The sequence below is a fragment of the Aptenodytes patagonicus genome, chromosome 17, assembly GCF_965638725.1.
Source record: "Aptenodytes patagonicus chromosome 17, bAptPat1.pri.cur, whole genome shotgun sequence".
NCBI lineage: Eukaryota > Metazoa > Chordata > Aves > Sphenisciformes > Spheniscidae > Aptenodytes > Aptenodytes patagonicus.
Window position 1 is genome coordinate 989297 of NC_134965.1, and position 18215 is coordinate 1007511.

General features: G+C 41.5%; 1 protein-coding gene across 1 annotated transcript in view; it reads right to left on the reverse strand.

Moving 5' to 3' along the window:
- Positions 1-818: 818 nt before the first annotated feature.
- The window catches only part of HSF5 (heat shock transcription factor 5), a 29555-nt gene continuing 12158 nt past the window's right edge, over positions 819-18215 (reverse strand). Inside the window, exons 3-6 of the mRNA XM_076354871.1 lie at positions 17448-17545; positions 11825-12349; positions 5333-5495; positions 819-886 (exon numbers count right to left, since the gene is read on the reverse strand). Coding sequence (XP_076210986.1) covers positions 819-886; positions 5333-5495; positions 11825-12349; positions 17448-17545 — 854 coding nt within the window. The remainder of the gene's footprint in view (positions 887-5332; positions 5496-11824; positions 12350-17447; positions 17546-18215) is intronic.

An 18215-nucleotide genomic window follows, 5' to 3' on the forward strand; every position in this document is an offset into this window, starting at 1 on the left:
AGTTAAAAATTTATTTTGAAGACCTATGTAAAACAAAGTACTAAAACAACAAATAACTTATCATTACAGATACCATTAGAATCAAAAGAAAATTATTAAAACGGAAGAATTCCCCATTAATGTAAAAGATCAGCAGCTGTCATATGTAATAGATACCCACCAGAAAGGAGACACTTGCTGCTGAAACAGAGCATTGGTTTAGGAAGGAAGAGCATTTCCTAGTTAATCACTCAGAAAATTAGCTTGTCTTTCCCATAGCTGCTCTCCTGAAATCCCTGACCCATTCAGGCCTAGAATCTTGTGACTTTCCTACGCTTTTGTTTCATACACAATTCCCAGTAAAGGGCCACAGTATGACTTCAAGCAAAGACAGTGAGAGCACCAAACACCATCTATGCCGAGTATACTGTAGCTTCCAACAATGTTAAATAAAAAGATTCCAAAGACAGGACTAAAAACAATTTGCTTCCCAGTAAGAAAGTTTTGAGAAAGTTTTTAAGGCTTCCTGTTTACAAAAAGTTCAGCCTTTCCATATCTAAAGAATACAAGCAGCTAAGTAATTACTTCATATTAAATACTCTGACCACTAGATGCTTTGTAACTTGACAGGTAGAAAATGTAGTGGAAGAGGTGTAAAAAACGGAGAGACTAATACCCTACAAAGTTAAAATGAAAGCAAAAAATAGAGGTTTTTTTAAAAAAGAACACAGTTGAAATGATCCAAAGTGCCTGTTGTGTGCAAAGCACTGCCGCTGGAGTCTGACAAGGGAACCCAGCTGGCGGCTGCTGCACATTTTCACATACTTGTCACCCACTTCTCACTCTCTTGTTTCTTCCTGCGGAAAGCACCCCTGCTTGCAAGCTACATCTACCAGCAGATGGAGATCTAGGAAGAAAAGGGAATACTGAGTAAATATCAGTCCTTGTATATGTTTCAATTGGCAGCATACATAGCAATTGTACTTCTATCAGGTACTATAAAATATGGCCTGAAAGGCAGACTGTAACTTGAGAATTTGAGGCCTACTGTTTAAAGAACAGGAATTCTAATTTTGCAAAACTTTAAATATAAAACAACAAAAAAACAAATTATAAGACAAGTGCTCCCATAAGATACATTATTTATATGTGCACTCACTACCACGGATACCAACTGCCAAATGTTAATTACTATAAAACCCTGGCAGGATCTACAGAAATGCCCGCTCTGCTTGTGACATATACCTTCATTTATCCATAAAAGGCACAATTGCCTCGAAGTACACCATAGCTGGTGCCAAGATCCTAGAGAAAACTTGTGGTGTCACAGACAGGACAAACAAGAGACTCCTTTTTTGAAAATTACCTTGATCCACAGCAAACTGGAGATACTTCCAATGCATGGCCAGATCTTGCAGGTCGAGAAAGTGGACAAGTACCCTGATAAAGTCACAACAGCAGTACCACTGCAAACGTCACCCGTGTGAACTTTAATCTCTAAACAGACACATTCACATCTTAGGAAAAGTACTCCAGCTCTTGTTCTTTTTCTATACTACAAAGTTCCTGCCCAATAGGCACCAGTTCTGCACTTTCTGACATTCGCCTCCTGCCAAAGCAGACTCTGTTGGGAACAAATCTTGAAAATGCATAGGGATGGAGAAATGAGGGGGCTAGTAACAATGCAACTCTGAATTACATGACGTTAGGAGACAGCATCTAACATCCACTCATCCAAAATCGCAGACTGCCGGGACAGGTAATTTGAAAGTCCTCCACTGAATATAGAATGAAGAGAAGGTAATGGCAACTGAGCTGGAGCAAGAAGCTGCAGTTCAAATTCCTGAGAACAACTTCACTTTGGGCTTCGGACAGGAGATGTTGAAGAGTTCGGGGCCAGGCCTGTCCCCACATTGACTCTTAACACCTTTGTAGGAGATCTCACTGTGACCTATTAGGAACACTACTGAACTAAATTAAATTATTTTTGTCTGGAAGGCATAGGAAACAGCTCAAGTGAACATATGATAGCATGGGAGACCTTGCCTGAATGAAGATTTGCCCTTAGCAATTGCACCTATAAATCTATTTACCTTGCAGTGAATGAGAGGGAATGCATAGTGACACCTGTAGTGGCATGGGAGTGGGTGGCAAATGTCTAGGGCACCTTGCAGCATGATAACGATGGACTCATACGAGTCAGTAGCATCTCAGTATTATGTCTGTGTTCTTGTAGCAAAAAAAATTAGAGGAAGTTGCCAGATTATTTGAAGGACTAGATGACTCACAAAAAATAAATGGCCAGCCATTGAGAAAGAAAGCTTTTTCCTTAATGTATCAGTATCAGCTTAAATGCTTAAATCCAGAAGTAACAAATCCCACCTGCTCCACTCTGAGATCCCTATTTCCAGAAAGAAGGGCTGCCAATAAAAATTTCTCCAATCAGAATCTGTCCTTCTTACGTATTCTTTTAGAAGAGGAAGCACAAACCACAGGTATTAGGTCCAGTACAACTATGTTCACTAGCTGAGTGTACCTGTGGAGTACAGTGCAGAGGAGATGGGGAAGGATATGTGAAGAATTTACAGAATTCCTATCAATCATTCATGAAGTCCAAAAGCACTCCTGTTGCAAGTGTGGATGCTGCCAACATAGACAGATTTATTCCAAAAATCCCATTTTATAAATGAGCTCGACTAGAAACTAGCAGAGGAAGAAGATGCATCATCAGCACCTTCAAATCTATGTCCTAAGAGCGAGCCTGGGGCTGAAAAAAGCAGTCCCTGAAAGGTGAACTGTCCCTCACACCTCAATGTGATAAACATGCCAGGAACTAGAGAGCCATACCCACTGTCTCTCAGGAAGAAGAGTGGGAAGGGAACAGATGACACAGCCTACACTCATTTGCAATGATGTATCTTAGTGCTGAATTAAGTTCCGCACCCTCTGTTGCAGCCTCCGACTCCCGGGAGGACTTACAAGTAGTTCTTCTTCTCCTGCTGCTACTAAAGAAAACGGGCTCCCTCTGCCAAATTGTCAGGTACAAAGACAATTAGTGCAGGAGGAGTAAAGATACGGTTAAAGCAAACACTTGCATTCAAAACAAACAAAGAGGAGGGTTCTTCACCCGCTGTGTAATTAACCTATGTTAATGACATTAACCTACAAAAAAACACAGTGGATGCTAAATGTTTGCATGGCTTCAAAAAGTGACTAGAAAAATTAATTGAAGAAAGGTTTACTGAGGCCTTTTCTACTTAGCAGTACAAAAATGCCAAAGATACTGTAGGAGACAGGACAATGGACTAGAGAGACCTTTCATCTTGACCCTGGTTGGCAGGAGGTTCTTCAAACTGGTAAACTAGAATTTAGCTGAGAAAGTTGGATAAGTATATTGTTTTTCATTTGAAGAAAACAGATAACCTATTTCAGTGATTTATGGTGCTGCAGAGATGGGCTGGCAGCTATGAAGGGAAATCCTGAGGACTGCATTTTAGTGAGACAACAGCTGTCTCTCTTGCTACAGGATAGCTGCAAAAAGGCAAAGAAATCTGGTCTTGTTCTTCAAAGGAACATAATGCCTTCTCCACAAGGGAGGGTTTGATTCTTGGCTCATTTGTACACATTATCACCTTGGTTTCGGCCCAGAGCTGCTCCCAGTCACGGAAGTGACTTTTCCTCCCATCTTGTGGCCTTTGCAGCCTCCCACCATTGCAGTGGCCTTTGGTACCACATTATGTTGGCTCTTGCTGTGTGATATCTAGAACTTGGCATCACAACATGACAAAGAAAAGTGAATCATATCAGCAGCCTACTGAAATAGATGGAACAAAAGCCTTCTCTATAGCAGGATACGTATCAAAGTGCGGGCTCAGAAAACTTGCAAATGAGTGCCCAAAGGACAAGAGGAAGACAGACAGGACTCAATCACTTTCAGAGGATAAGTTGTGAAGAAACACCTGGGAATTTTCATGATGCAGTATTTTAGCACAGAAAGAGTAAGGAAGAAGTTGTTCTCAAAGGAGGAAAAACATGCAGTCAGAGCAACAGAAGTCAGCTTATATTTAAACCCGTCTGCTTCAGGCCTACAGTTGAACTGCAGGAGATGGGCTATGCCAGCTTCGAGGCTTGTATCATGTACCCAATTTATTTTGGGCCAACTTGAGCCTGATCATGTTTGGCTCAGGTGTGCTGTCTGTCTCTACCCTCCACATGTACACCAAGACTAAAAGGTACAACAGTGGAAACGTAGACCTGGATGACTATCACATTTCCCAAAGAGTAGACTCTATGCTAATTGTTGCTAGTTAGCATTCGCGTAACAGTGTTTCATCTCTGTGGAACAATCCCATGGAAATGCTTTCCAAAATGTTCCTGTATGTAACTTTACAACTGGTATATTAAGCAAATGTTTTGCTTCAGATATGAAAGCTGAGAAGTTTGCTAATTATCCATGATACCAGGAAGTAATTGAACAAGAACTCTCAATTCTGTTTTAAACAAAAGCCTGTCTTCTTTCAAGATGGCATCCAACCTTTTTTCTCAGCTTCCTGTCAAGAAGACTTTATTCCTTACTTAAATGTTTGAAACTGATGAGCGTTACAAGCTGAATTATTAACTAGCATCATTATCTGAAATCTAGAAACTACCCTTTGAAGTGAGCAACAGCTCTTCAAACTCTACAATCAGGTCTTTGATGAACAGCTGTGAGGGAAATAGCTTCTTGCGAGACTTGCAGGCTGCACCAACTTTTCCTCTAGAAGGGATCCAAACTACTCTTTGTGTCCTCTTATGTCTCTCTGAACTGTGGACATTTAGGTTTTTCCTTTAGTTACTACATTTGTCAATTGTTTGGCCTCAGACGTTCTGCTGCTTGTTTTTCTCATGTATTTCAGCATACATGTCAGCAGACTGGTACAAAATTTAATTAGTGATCTGAGACAAAAGATTTGGACTTCTACACTAACTTCATCAGTTTGGTGGATTTTTTCCCTGTTGCTTCTACAGTCACCTCATTACTCTGCGTTTCCTTCATAGCACTGTCACCCTCCAGCAAACATATCTATGGACTTCATCTCAATATTGTGACATCCAAGATTCTGACACAACTCCCAGAACTTCAGGTTTTATTTACTGATATAATTTATACCCTTTTCCGCATAAGAGTAATTAGCGTAAGCATATCTATAGAAGCATGTTGGTAAGTATACTAAGAGGTTGTACAAGCTGAAGGCACAATTAAGTACTTACACTGCAGACAATAACTGAACTATTCTATCTCCCCTTTCTGTAATAGTTAGTTTCAGAGTAGCTGCCTCGGTAATCTCTAAAAAAATGTAGAATCTCTTCTTACCAGGGGACTTGCCCTCGTGTGAACTGTGTCTTCTTTTCCTGCACCTGGGTTTTACAGATGAGTCAATCTCTTCTACAGGTTTGTTCACAGGCTCAGTTCCTGAAGTGAATTGTCTCTCTTCTGTCTCTGACATACTGGATTCACATTTAACACTAGTATTCTCCTTAAAATAAAACAAACAAAAAAAGAAATAAAACCAAAGATCACTCAATATTTTCTTGTAATCACTTTAGGGACAGAATAATAACTATTCTTCTCCACTCCAAAAGGACATCTCACAAGTGTTGAACACTGCCTAGATGGTTTATGTAATAAGCATTTTTAACTCAGAATTAAGGTTGCCAAATTGAAACTCAAGCTCTTACAAAATGTCATATTAAGCAAAACATGAAATCAGAAAACTAGAACACACAAAGTTAGGGTGCATGTCCTCACAGTCTGAGCTTTGCCCTCAGTTATCAAACTAGCTATAAGAAATAAGCTAGAAGAAATCCAGGTGCACTCGTTGTTACCAACACCTGTATTAGTAATGACAGATCTAGCTCAAACAATTTGAAAGAGCTGTGTGATGCAGAATTACACATGCAAGCCGCACGTTTCTGGTTGGAAATTTCACCCCATCCCACCAAATTGTTAAGACATTAAATTATAATGTGTTGCTTGCTTTTTGGAGCCCTCTGCTGCTGTTCCATATGTATTTTGCAGGCAACCATTTACTGAACTGGTATATTTCCATGATCATGTGGCAAAAATCCGCAGGTTAAAACCAAACAACCAAGTTATGTTTCTATTCCACTGAGGAAGTAAAGGCCCAAAGTTAAGCACTTGGAGTTTACCTTTAGACAGAAAGATGTTCTCGCTATCACCTGTTCTAGAATATTCATCTCCTCTGCAAATATCCTATCAATCAATATCCTAAAGATGAATGATTGTTCAGAGCCTGCAACGTTTCCTTCTATTAAGGAAAAAAAAGCTTTTGAAAACTGGTATGTGTGAGTTTACAGAAGACAAAAGGTCATCACACTTGGTAATAAGATATTAGTAATTCCAAAAAACACACTCTCCACCCTGAGTCTGTCGTTACTCAATGTTAAATATATAAAAGGCAATGCGTATGCATATTAATAGAAATACATATACATTCTTTGACAAAGTTGTATAATAATATTCAAAAAGGCCTGCGCGAATACAGTAACGGAATACTCCAGGGAGAGCTAGTTCCCCACAACACGCCTCCTGCACTTGCTGGATACCCACTTTACTGTAGTATTTGTTCTTTGAAATGTGTTGTCTGTATGAATTGCATTAGTACTATTAACCGGGCCATGTGAAAACCATTTGGCTAGCAATGCCTTTTGTCTAACATCTGAACCACAACTCCTTCCTAGGCATAAAAACAAAGAGAAGGAAGGAGGACTGTAGTTCACTACCTTCACCAGCTAGAGTCCAAATTTCACGAGTGATGACCTAAACCTCCCCACTCCTGATGACATTTACATAATAAGTGAGTTCTAGAAAAATGAGCAAGCAGCCTCAACCAACTGGTGAGAGAAGGGAAGATTTCTCAAGTAAGCGTCCTAATTTGGATACTCCACAGGACAAGTGTTCTAGAAACAATTCTGCAAACTCCATTATTTAAAAAAAAGAGAAAAATAGAAACACTACGAACTGAAGAGCAATATCAGACCAGGGGATGTAGAAATCAAACTGCATTGTTTGACAAACAAAAAACAAATGCATATTGGGATAACCATTATTAAGAAATTATTACTAGCCTACATGCTGAAAGAAGTCTAGAAATTCTGACTAGCAGTTCTTCTACAAAGGACTTGGGGATGCTGCAGTGCCCAGGAAGGCTAATGACACCTTGAGCTGCAGGGGGACGCGCGTGGCCAGCAAATTGAGGGAACTTCATTTCGCCTTCACTGGTGAACCTGTACTTGCAACACTGCATCCAATTTTAAGCCTTACAGTTGTGTGTGTGGAAACGGAAGAGCGATGATACTGCAGAGTACCCCTTTCAGATTCCTTTTTGTCACTGTGTTTATAGGATCTTACACACCAACTCTTTAGTACTCTAATATAAAAAAGGCAATAATAAGATTTTCATCCTAATAGCATCAGCTTAGCCCACACTAATCTGGTTCCCAAGTTATCTCTTTTTTTTATTGTTTCTTTTTTTAAGTGAATATGCTTCTGGCCATGGATTTACCCCATCTGTGGACAGACTCTTCACTCAGGCCTAGTACTCCTGCAGTTTCAGAGTCCCAAACATTGTTTGGCAGAGAATCAAACAAAGCTACCAAAGCTGACGGATATGAAAGTTTTGCCTTTTCACTTCAATTATTGAAAAATGCCAAATCTGTTGCATCTCACTGGTTACATGACTTACAAGACAGAGGCTGGACTATACCTATATCCAGCTGGAACCATGATGAGAAGCTAAGGCACTAAAATGAACAACTCACATGAATGGGGTTTGCTGGATTAACCTTCACCAAAGAAAGGCAGAGTTTTAACCTTCAGATTGGAATACTGCCAAGGAGACTGAACAAAATAGGAGGCAAATTCCTCTTGATCAAGCATTACAGAAATGTTTTATTTCCACTTTAAGAAGAAAATAAAATATTTCTAATGAGTAGGAGTGCAATAAAATATGCCCATTAAAGGCCAAAACCTGTAGAAGTCTAGGACAGGAATTCACTGTGGCTAAGAGGACAATGCTGGATCTGAACTATTGAATGTACTAACTCTTTTCATGTAAAGAATTGCTCTTGAATTGGAAGCAAGGACAGGTAGCCTGGGAGGAATACAGAGAAATTGTCCGAGCAGCCAGGGGTCAGCCCTGATAGAATTAAATCTGGCCAGGGACGTCAAGGGCAACAAGAAAAGATTCTATAGGTACGTCGGGGATAAAAGGAAGACAAGGGAAAATGTGGGCCCACTCCGGAATGAAATGGGAGACCTGGTTACTCAGGATATGGAGAAGGCGGAGGTACTCAATGATTTTTTTGCCTCGGTCTTCACTGGCAAATGCTCAAGCCTCACCGCCCAAGCCACAGAAGGCAAAGACGAGGACTGGGAGAATGAAGAGCTGCCCACTGTGGGGAACATCAGGTGCGAGACCATCTAAGGCACATGAAGGTGCACAAGACCATGGGACCCGATGAGATCCATCTGCGGGTCCTGAAGGAACTGGCGGATGAAGTTGCTAAGCCACTATCCATCGTATTTGAGAAGTCGTGGCAGTCTGGGGAAGTTCCCACTGACTGGAAAAGGGGCAACATAACCCCCATTTTTAAAAAGGGAAAAAAGGAAGACCCGGGGAACTACAGGCCAGTCAGTCTCACCTCTGTGCCTGGGAAGATCATGGAGCAGATCCTCCTGGAAGCTATGCTAAGGCACATGGAGGACAGGGAGGTGATGCGAGACAGTCAGCATGGCTTCACCAAGGGCAAGTTCTGCCTGACCAATCTAGGGGCCTTCTATGATGGAGTGACTACATCAGTGGACACGGGAAGGGCTACAGATGTCGTCTATCTGGACCTCTGTAAGGCCTTTGACATGGTCCCCCACAACATCCTTCTCTCTAAACTGGAGAGGTATGGATTTGATGGGTGGACTGTCCAGTGGGTGAGGAATTGGTTAGATGGTCGCATCCAGAGGGTAGTGGTCAACGGCTCAATGTCCAGATGGAGATTGGTGACGAGTGGCGTCCCGCAGGGGTCCATATTGGGACCGGTACTGTTTAATATCTTCATCAATGCCATAGACAGTGGGATCGAGTGCACCCTCAGCAAGTTTGCAGATGACACCAAGCTGAGTGGTGCCATTGACACGCCAGAGGGACGGGATGCCATCCAGAGGGACCTGGACAAGCTGGAGAAGTGGGCCCGTGTGAACCTCGTGAGGTTCAACAAGGCCAAGTGCAAGGTCCTGCACCTGGGTCGGGGCAAGCCCCGGTATCAATACAGGCTGGGGGGTGAAGGGATGGAGAGCAGCCCTGCCAAGAAGGACTTGGGGGTACTGGTGGATGAAAAGCTGGACATGAGCCAGCAATGTGCGCTCGCAGCCCAGAAGGCCAATCGTATCCTGGGCTGCATCACAAGAAGCGTGGCCAGCAGGGCGAGGGAGGGGATTCTGCCCCTCCACTCCGCTCTGGTGAGACCCCACCTGGAGCACTGCCTCCAGCTCTAGAGCCCTCAGCACAAGAAGGACACGGACCTGTTGGAGCAGGTCCAGAGGAGGGCCACGAAAATGATCAGGGGGATGGAACACCTCTGCTATGGAGAAAGGCTGAGAGAGTTGGGGTTGTTCAGCCTGGAGAAGAGAAGGCTTCGGGGAGACCTTACTGCAGCCTTTCAGTACTTAAAGGGGGCTTATAAAAAAGATGGCGGCAAACTTTTTAGCAGGGCCTGTTGCGACAGGACAAGGGGGAATGGCTTTAAACTAAAGGGGGGTAGCTTTAGACTAGAGATAAGGAAGAAATTTTTTATGTTGAGGGTGGTGAAGCACTGGCACAGGTTGCCCAGAGAGGTGGTGGATGCCCCATCCCTGGAAACATTCCAGGTCAGGTTGGACGGGGCTCTGAGCAACCTGATCTAGTGGAAGATGTCCCTGCTCACGGCAGGGGGTTGGACTAGATGACCTTTAGAGGTCCCTTCCAACCCAAACTATTCTATGATTCTATGATTCCCTATGTATCAGATTACAGCCATTGTCCCGAGACTTGACACTGGGCAAGATGGACCTTTCATCTGACCCAGCAGAGCTGTTTTGATGTTCTTGTATTAACACTGGAGTAATTTGCTCCTCCTGGGCTGCTACACAGAGGAATAAAACTGTCTTCTGTGCACGGCCACTATTCTGTCATAAGCTTGCTCTGAATTACATGGAACTGACAGCTACTGAAAGCCTCAGGAGGCTTCCAGATTCAGGGATAAGGAAGACAGCAAACTATTTAGGAGCCTGATGGGAGTACAGGCACAAAAGCCTTCTCTGGAGAGTTCTGCACCTGCCATGATCCCAGGCTCTGGAAACACCACTAGACAGAGGCAGCTGCGGGGTTAAGTTAACCTTACCTCTCTTGAGTTTGGGAAGAGGAGACTAGTAAAAGAAGGAATATTTCTGTCAAAAAGAGGGAATCTGTCAAACAAAAGGTCTAATAGACCCTGAATTACTCTTCAACACAGAATAAGCCCCAGTTATTTAACCAGTTAATGTCCAGATAAACAGACCGGGACCAACATCAGGATTCTCACCAATTACACAAGCAAAGGGGCCTCAAAACCAAAACACCTCCCCCCCAAACAACTTTGTGGTTCACACACTTAATCCCTCAGTTCTTAACAGGGGAGTTTGGAGCACAAACTCCAAAGGCCTTCAACAATGGAAAAATATACTGCTAAAAACGCACTTCAAAAGTTGTCAAAACTGACAACGTTAAAGTGCAGTCAACACTTAAGATAATGAGTGGACACTCATAAAGGAGTACTGCCAACTCTGCAGGCACTAGCACAAGGACGTGCTCTTCTCTACACAGTACTGAGCAGAACAGTCTAGTCTAGGCTTGAGCTTTGCAGAAACTTGATCAGAATATACATCTCTTTCTACAAAGACACCCAAGAGGAAGATGACTAAGAACAATCACGTTTGCACCAGCTGAGGGTTTCCAAGCTATAAACTTTACTGAAGTCATCAAGATACTGATAGCACAACAGAACAGTAGCTTCAACACATACACAAAAATGCAATTTTGAGTGCCTACATGCAAGGCAGGTCTCATGCAGCACAAACAGATGCAGTCAATCTCTTGCTTTTACTTTGTTTTCAAAACAAAAAAAGCAGAGCATGCATTTGCTGCCTTAACAGAGTAACATCTCGAATGCCCCTCACTGCACATGAGACTTAGAGTTTTGTATACAGGGAAGACCAGGCACAGGTAAACCAAAGTACAATCACAGCTTGTCAGACACCACAAAGTATAAACAAATGAAGATGCTTTATACCATTCAAATGTCAATAAATTATATTTTCCACAGAAAACAGAAACTTAATAACTGTTTATCAGAAACAATCTAACCATTTATCTAAATTTTAAACAAAAATGTTTGCCTTCAGTGGCAATTCTCAAAATATTCTTTTTTATTTAAGATCAAAGATAGTATGTTATAACCTAAAAAAGCTGCCACTTCATCACCATGAATACACCTGCACTATGTATTTTTCCCATGCAAATGAGCACCCTAACTTGGCCAACACAGGCTAACGCATCTCATGCTCATTAACGTGGGATACTTTTCCATTCCCTCTTCTTTTTTAAATCTTGCTTCACCAAGCAAAGCCTTCACTGTCCATTAAAAGCTTAATTAAAGAAGCCTTTAGTTCTTAAGCAGGCAAGAATATTAAAAAGCTATCAGTCCAGACCCTAGCATTACTATTGAATACAGTTGTCTCAGAAAAGATATTGGTTTATCTCCCTTTACCCCTTACCTGCTCTGGACTGAATGGTCCTTCCTGAACAAACATTATGGAGGATTGAGTTGGGCAGTGACCTGGTTGTTCTCTCAGTTTTTCACATGCTTCCTGTGTGGTCACAGATTCTTGCACTATTTCAGCAACAGCACTTTCTACAGATGCAGTGGTATGGGTAGCACAAAGAAATTCAAAAGGCTGTGATGGAGAACAAGTTACTGCTTGATCTGCTCCCATCACAAATGATGTGTCTGAAGCTACAGGAGTAAGAGATTCCAGTTGGCTTTCCTCAGTTGAAGAAGGTGTATCACTATTCTCACTATTAACCAGCAGTGGTTGACCTCTGTTAGACTGAGGGGTTGAACACGGGCTCTCCACAGGCTCCACTTTCACCATTTCAGCTTTGGGTGATGAATGCATCTCATCAACAATCTGAAACACAGCTTCAAGATTTACTTCCGTCTTCTTGTTTTCATCAGATGTATTACAAGGCCAGTTAGAGGGCAGAAATTCAGCTGCATAAGGTGACTGCACTGGAGGACTCTGGAAGAAACAAAATACAGTGAACTCCTATATCAAAAAGTTACAGTGACAGGATGTGTATTGGTTCTGTAAGGCTTTGGAAATGAACCTGAGCAATCAACTGAAGTGTTCGTTTATCCAAAAGCTCGAAAGATTGTCTGTTATTTTCAGTTAAAACAGCAGATTTAATGGAAAAAAAAAAAGGCTACTACTTTGTCTTGTTTTTCATTAACCACCTTACTCTGGCCATACTTGCTTTCTTCTATTCACTGCCTACCCTGGAGAGAAACGAAGGTTACTTACCGGTAACTGTGTACTCCTTCAGATGCATTGTCTGCATACCCTTTGCATTGCAGGTATAAGTATACCCAAGCATTCAAACCAGAGACTTCTAGTCTTAGTAGGACCTGTGGAGGTACATTAGAACCCCCTTCACATGCCAGCTACGTGATAGAAAATGATAGAGCAAATCTACCTGCCTTCAGTTCTTCTAAAGCTCAAGCATTCCTGTTGTGTACAAAACCAGCACAAGCCACAAGATTTTTAAGCAAGAGAAAAAGGTACGTATGCTGTAAACGTGCATATGGACAACACAACTTGAGGAACTCAGTTACTTACCAATAACATCTTTTTCCTCTTCAAGTGATTGTCCATATATGCACCCACACAAGGGGTGATTCCCAGGGATGCTCCAGTCCCAAAATGAACGGGAGTTCAGATACCTATGAAAACAAATACTGTAGAACTGCCCTGTCTGTCACAGCCTCACATCTGGACACTCCTGTCACGACACAGGAGACACACGACTCAAAGCCTACATAAATCTATATAAAAGCCCTATAGATCTTCAGGTCAGAAACACTTCTTGGAGAACCTGTAGAGGCTGCCTTTGCCACCACAGAGCAGGTCTGAACGCTACTAAAATAAATATTTTTTATTGTCACTGCAATGACATCAGAAGATGACAGGACACAGTCAGCAATCCAATGATAATTTTTTTAGTAGAATTCATTTAAATCAAAGAACATTTAAAGCAGAAAGAAGACAATGAAGAGTTTTTCAAAAGCAGCAAGTCCTACCCAAGTTAAATGAAAAATCACATTTTAACAGCCAGTGTCTGTACTGCTATTTCTTCTGGAGATGACTCAGAGTTAAAGGACACTGGGGTAATTTCTTCTGACAAATGCGAGTCATATAATGATGTTGAACAGAAACTCAGGTATATTTAAAACACAATCTTATTTTGGAAGAGATCTAGTATGAAGGATTAGTCCTTAGTGCCCGATTATCCTCAGACCTTCTAGCTGAGGTAATGGTTAATAAAAAGCTACTTCCATAGATGAATAAATTAAAGAACAGGAAGCCACAGGATCACCTACTAGGAAAGCCATATCAGATCAAATGCCAGTGAAGGATTTGGTCTCTCAGCAGCATGAACATCAGAAGTCCCTGAAGGAAATACCACAAAGAGATGAGATCCCTTCCTCCGGCTGTATGAAGTCAAGTCCTGTTGAGGATTCATGTAGATGTGCCAGTCTGCAGATAGCCATAAACTTTGGAGGGTGGGGGAAGGAGGGGAAGATAAAACCTGGAATTTGAGAAATTTAGGTTAAGTAAGTTAAGCAAACTCTTTTCATTAAAGGCAAGCCACCTTTATATTTTTATTATATAGGTTTAAACATAGTTCCTTTCATTTAATATTTTTTTCAGTTGCATTTTTTAGAATATTAACAAGGTGTTTCACTTTTGTTGCATTGCTTGTTTATTGCCTTAAGTAGACAGGATTTTAAGTAAGATCTGGGTTACCAAGTCAACTGTCCAGGGATGAGATCATCCCTGCCAAAAACAAACAAGCAAACAAACCAGCAAACAAACCCACACTGAAAATTCTTCTGCCTCTTCTTAGGGAACCTCAGCTTGAAGCTGTTTTAACACGTATCACCTTCTTGGATGCACTACAGGATCTCGTACGCGTTTCCAATAGGAGAAAGTGCCCACACAAAGATGCAATTTAAATCCTTTTAGTTTATCTACTGGAGATGTGACAGACAAGGATGGGAGGGAGGCAGCAATGAAGCGATGAAAAGTGATAAAAGATTGAGAAGTCAGGACTCAAAAGACTAATAGTTTGCTGGTCATTTGAGCTCAAGAGGAAAATGGTCTAATTTAGCAAAAGTGAAAGGGAAGCCAGGCATTTTACTTCTAAGATTAGCATAGTGTACACAGGAAGTAAAGCACAAGGACACCTTTTCAGGGACTGCTAGGACTAAAACAATCTGGCTTGAGTGCTTGGGCAATCATTCAGAAGTAGTTCAGATTCGATCTCATTTTGAAATAACATGGCTGATTATCATTCTTATTACAAATAAAAGCAAACTACTTAGGACTGCTTTTAAGGTCAGGAAAGCTTTTCTTCTTCTTTTTTCTCCCACATTTATTTCTTCCATTTCCAGTTACCTCTTGCTTCAGTTCCACAAGGAAATACTGACAGTTTAATAACAATGCTAATAGCAACAATCAAATAGCGGGGCTGCTAGTTAAAAAAAGGAAAAAATAATAATAATTTAAAAAGTCACTAAAATCCAGTATGTAGACTCGGTTCACACCTATGATAAAGCAGCAGGGAAATACTGCAGTAATGGTTGTGAGTTGCCAGAACTGCTGTTGCAGAAGACAGCAGGAGTTTTCTCTTGCAAGACTCATTCCTATCCAAGGATACCGATTCATCACACTGATCCACACTCCGCTTCAGGAGAACCCAAATGAAACAGAGTATGAAGCTGTACCTGAGCTCCCAGTTTTGTAACCAATTGTGATGAGAGTGTAATACAAATCTCTGAAACCTTGATTTCAGAAACCTGACAAGAAGAGATATACCCTAATCAGCCACTATGTCTGGGTATAATCATCTGTATCCCCTTGCCGTTCCACGCGGTAGTTCTCTGTAGCTTTTTCTGGAGAGCAAACCGCAGGCAGACAGACATTTACTTACTGGTCTTGCCTGCCCATGTTCCAGTCAGGGTCACCTAACAGTTGCAGCAGGTCCGGTGTGTACTGTACAAACCCAGCAGCTGGCCTCCAAGCCCCAAGAAACTGCACCTGTCTTAATCTCTCCTAAACTTAAAAGTGATGCTCTCTGCAAGACTCGGTAAGGACTAGCACAAGGTTTTGGCTTACTTGTCCAACAGTGCCTGGTTTTCCTTCTGAGACCACAAAGCACTGTCTGGATCCAACACAAACAGGGCTGATAATCACCTTGCTGACTGCCAGTGTGCTGATGTGGCTCACTGTCTTCTGGACTGGTCCGGCAGTTTTGTATAGACTTTGCCAGTGGTATCTAGCAGGCTACAGCGTGATCAAACAGCCTAAAATGCCCTGCAAACCACCCTTCAACAGCATTGCACTGAATTCCTGCAACTGGTGGAAGATATTGAGTGGAACGATACAATGCAAAAGTTCTGTTTTTTCTGAAGAACAATAAAAATGCTTAGTCAGCCAGGGTTGATTAATTTTACTGCTTTTGAGGATTTGTGCAAGTGGTTACTGATGATCAATACACAAGCAGGGCAGGATGATCAATATTGTAGCTGGCTGGCTGCATCCCTCAGCAGAAGTTTGGGGAAGTAGCTACCCCAGAGCACACAAAAGGTAAACTGATTATTCCCCACAGCTCAGTGAGAACCCCAGGCAAACTGCTGTCTTCTGTACGATCTGCACAGCTCCTGTCACCCTGTTCCAGGAAAAATTATCTATGCTAGATCTAGACTCAGAAATCTCGGGAAGTCCTGTTGATCCATTCTGTGTGATATTTGTGTTATTCTGCTCAGAGACAGCCAGTTACTGAGCTGGTAGAACTGATTTATGCCACTGCTTGCCTTTGGGCTGCTCACACAGAGGATTACCTTCCAGCAATCTCTGCCCAGGTGTACCAGCAGCTTTTGGCTGGGAGTTCCGCAGTTAGAGTTGTGTTACCAAAGCATCCGCTAGTAAGTGGTCTACATCTGTTTTGACTCCACCACTGCCCATGGACTTGCTTCTCCAATTTGGCCAGTGTGTTTATATTATCTTTCAATCTAGCCACACCACCACCCTTGATGACTCCTTTGGAATGATTTGCTATCCCAAACATTGATCTCAGCCTTCTGAGATAAGAAGTTATTTGATTGTGACTTCCCATCACTGAGACTTATCCTCATGTCCTGGATAAAAAAGAAGCTCATGATGAAAGTGAGAGGACAGAGATGCACTGTGTGAAAAATAAATACTAGAGTATCAATGGCATGATTGGCCAGTGGCTATTTATATCCTTACACCAACATGTTATCCTGGCCATAACCTGGCCATCTTGGATAAGTTTATATAAAAAAAAATCATGAATAAAAGACAAAGGTTGATATTTGCAAGACAGGAAACTGGATGATCAAGCTTGGGTATGTCAACCCTTTTTCAACATACATAAGCATAACTTGCTTTGCTTGTCCTCTGTGAGGGAAAAAAAAAGTATATCCATTATGCTGTAATAGAAAAGGAAGCCCTTGCATTTTTTACTTCAGATCTTTTGATATTTGATAAGCCAGGCCCTCCAAATAAGGTGCAGTTTCCACCGGAATTATATAAAGCATTAACAGTAAGTACGGTAGTTATCTTTAATAAGACATCTCTGAGGTGGGGCCAATTCCAAAAGTCACCTTAGTTTCTCTCATTCATCAAATGAAACTTAGGACGGCAGAAAGCTGTCTGGGACAAAAAAGTGGAGCTGTTTCCCAGTATTTTCATAATGTTAAAGAAACTCTTTTTGTCCAGGCAAGGACATTCTTCAAAGATAAACGTAGATTCGTTAACTAAAATGAATTCTGGTGAAGTCAGGCAAAAAACTTATATGGAAAAAAACACTCCACTGATGAGGACACCCACTACCCTGAAACCTAACTTGAATTACAAAACTACCCGTTTCATGTTCAGTGGTTCTTTGAAGTAGATATTCGTAAACCACACTACTTTCACTTTCTCAAGCAGATCAATTTTCAAATTTATACCCTTCACTCCAGCAGTCCATAAACCTACAGTTCATTCATACAGTCTCCTCCGCTTTCACCTGATTTCAGTATGCTACACTCACCTGGAAAAAGCTGCAGTGGGTGTACGTCGAAGCTGCAGGACTAGCACAGCCAGTCAGAGGATCTACGGGGGCAGGTGGTGAACAACACTGCAGTGCAGCTGCAAGAATTCAAACACAGCGATCAGACTTCCAGAATTTGTGTTTGGTATGCAGAGTTCTATTGCTTACTTTGATTAACCGTTTCAATCATCACACAGTAAACTAAGTTCCAGAAATGTATTATTACCTCCCAAGCGATTTTAAGACTGACTTCTTCACCTTAAAAAATATTTATTCTAATATATGTGTACATATATTAAAAACATATATTGTAAAATTGATATACACACACAGAGAAACTTCATAATCACAGTCTTTTGTATCTTAATATCACCTTTTTGATTTGGCTGCTTGACTTTCTCATCACAACATACCACAGAAAGTGGATTCACATAGGAAGAGCCTAGATGTTCATACACACACTCTGAAATTAAACAGTGATTTTATTCTAAAAAGCAGCTTTGTAGATGAGGCAGTATTCTGCAGGTATTGTTTTTTGGTGACATGCAGAGATAATTTAAAAGTAAAGGCATTATTTGCAGGACAGGTAATCTTTAAAATCTGCAATCACTCTGAGAGAGAGAGAAATCCTTGATGAAATCAGATTTAGTCCTATGTTCATAGTAAGTAAATGTAACGAGTATAACTTGAGACGGCAAACAGATCAGATCAATTTATTTGCAATGCTTGACACTTACATGGGATTTCACATGAGACAGTTGCTACGAA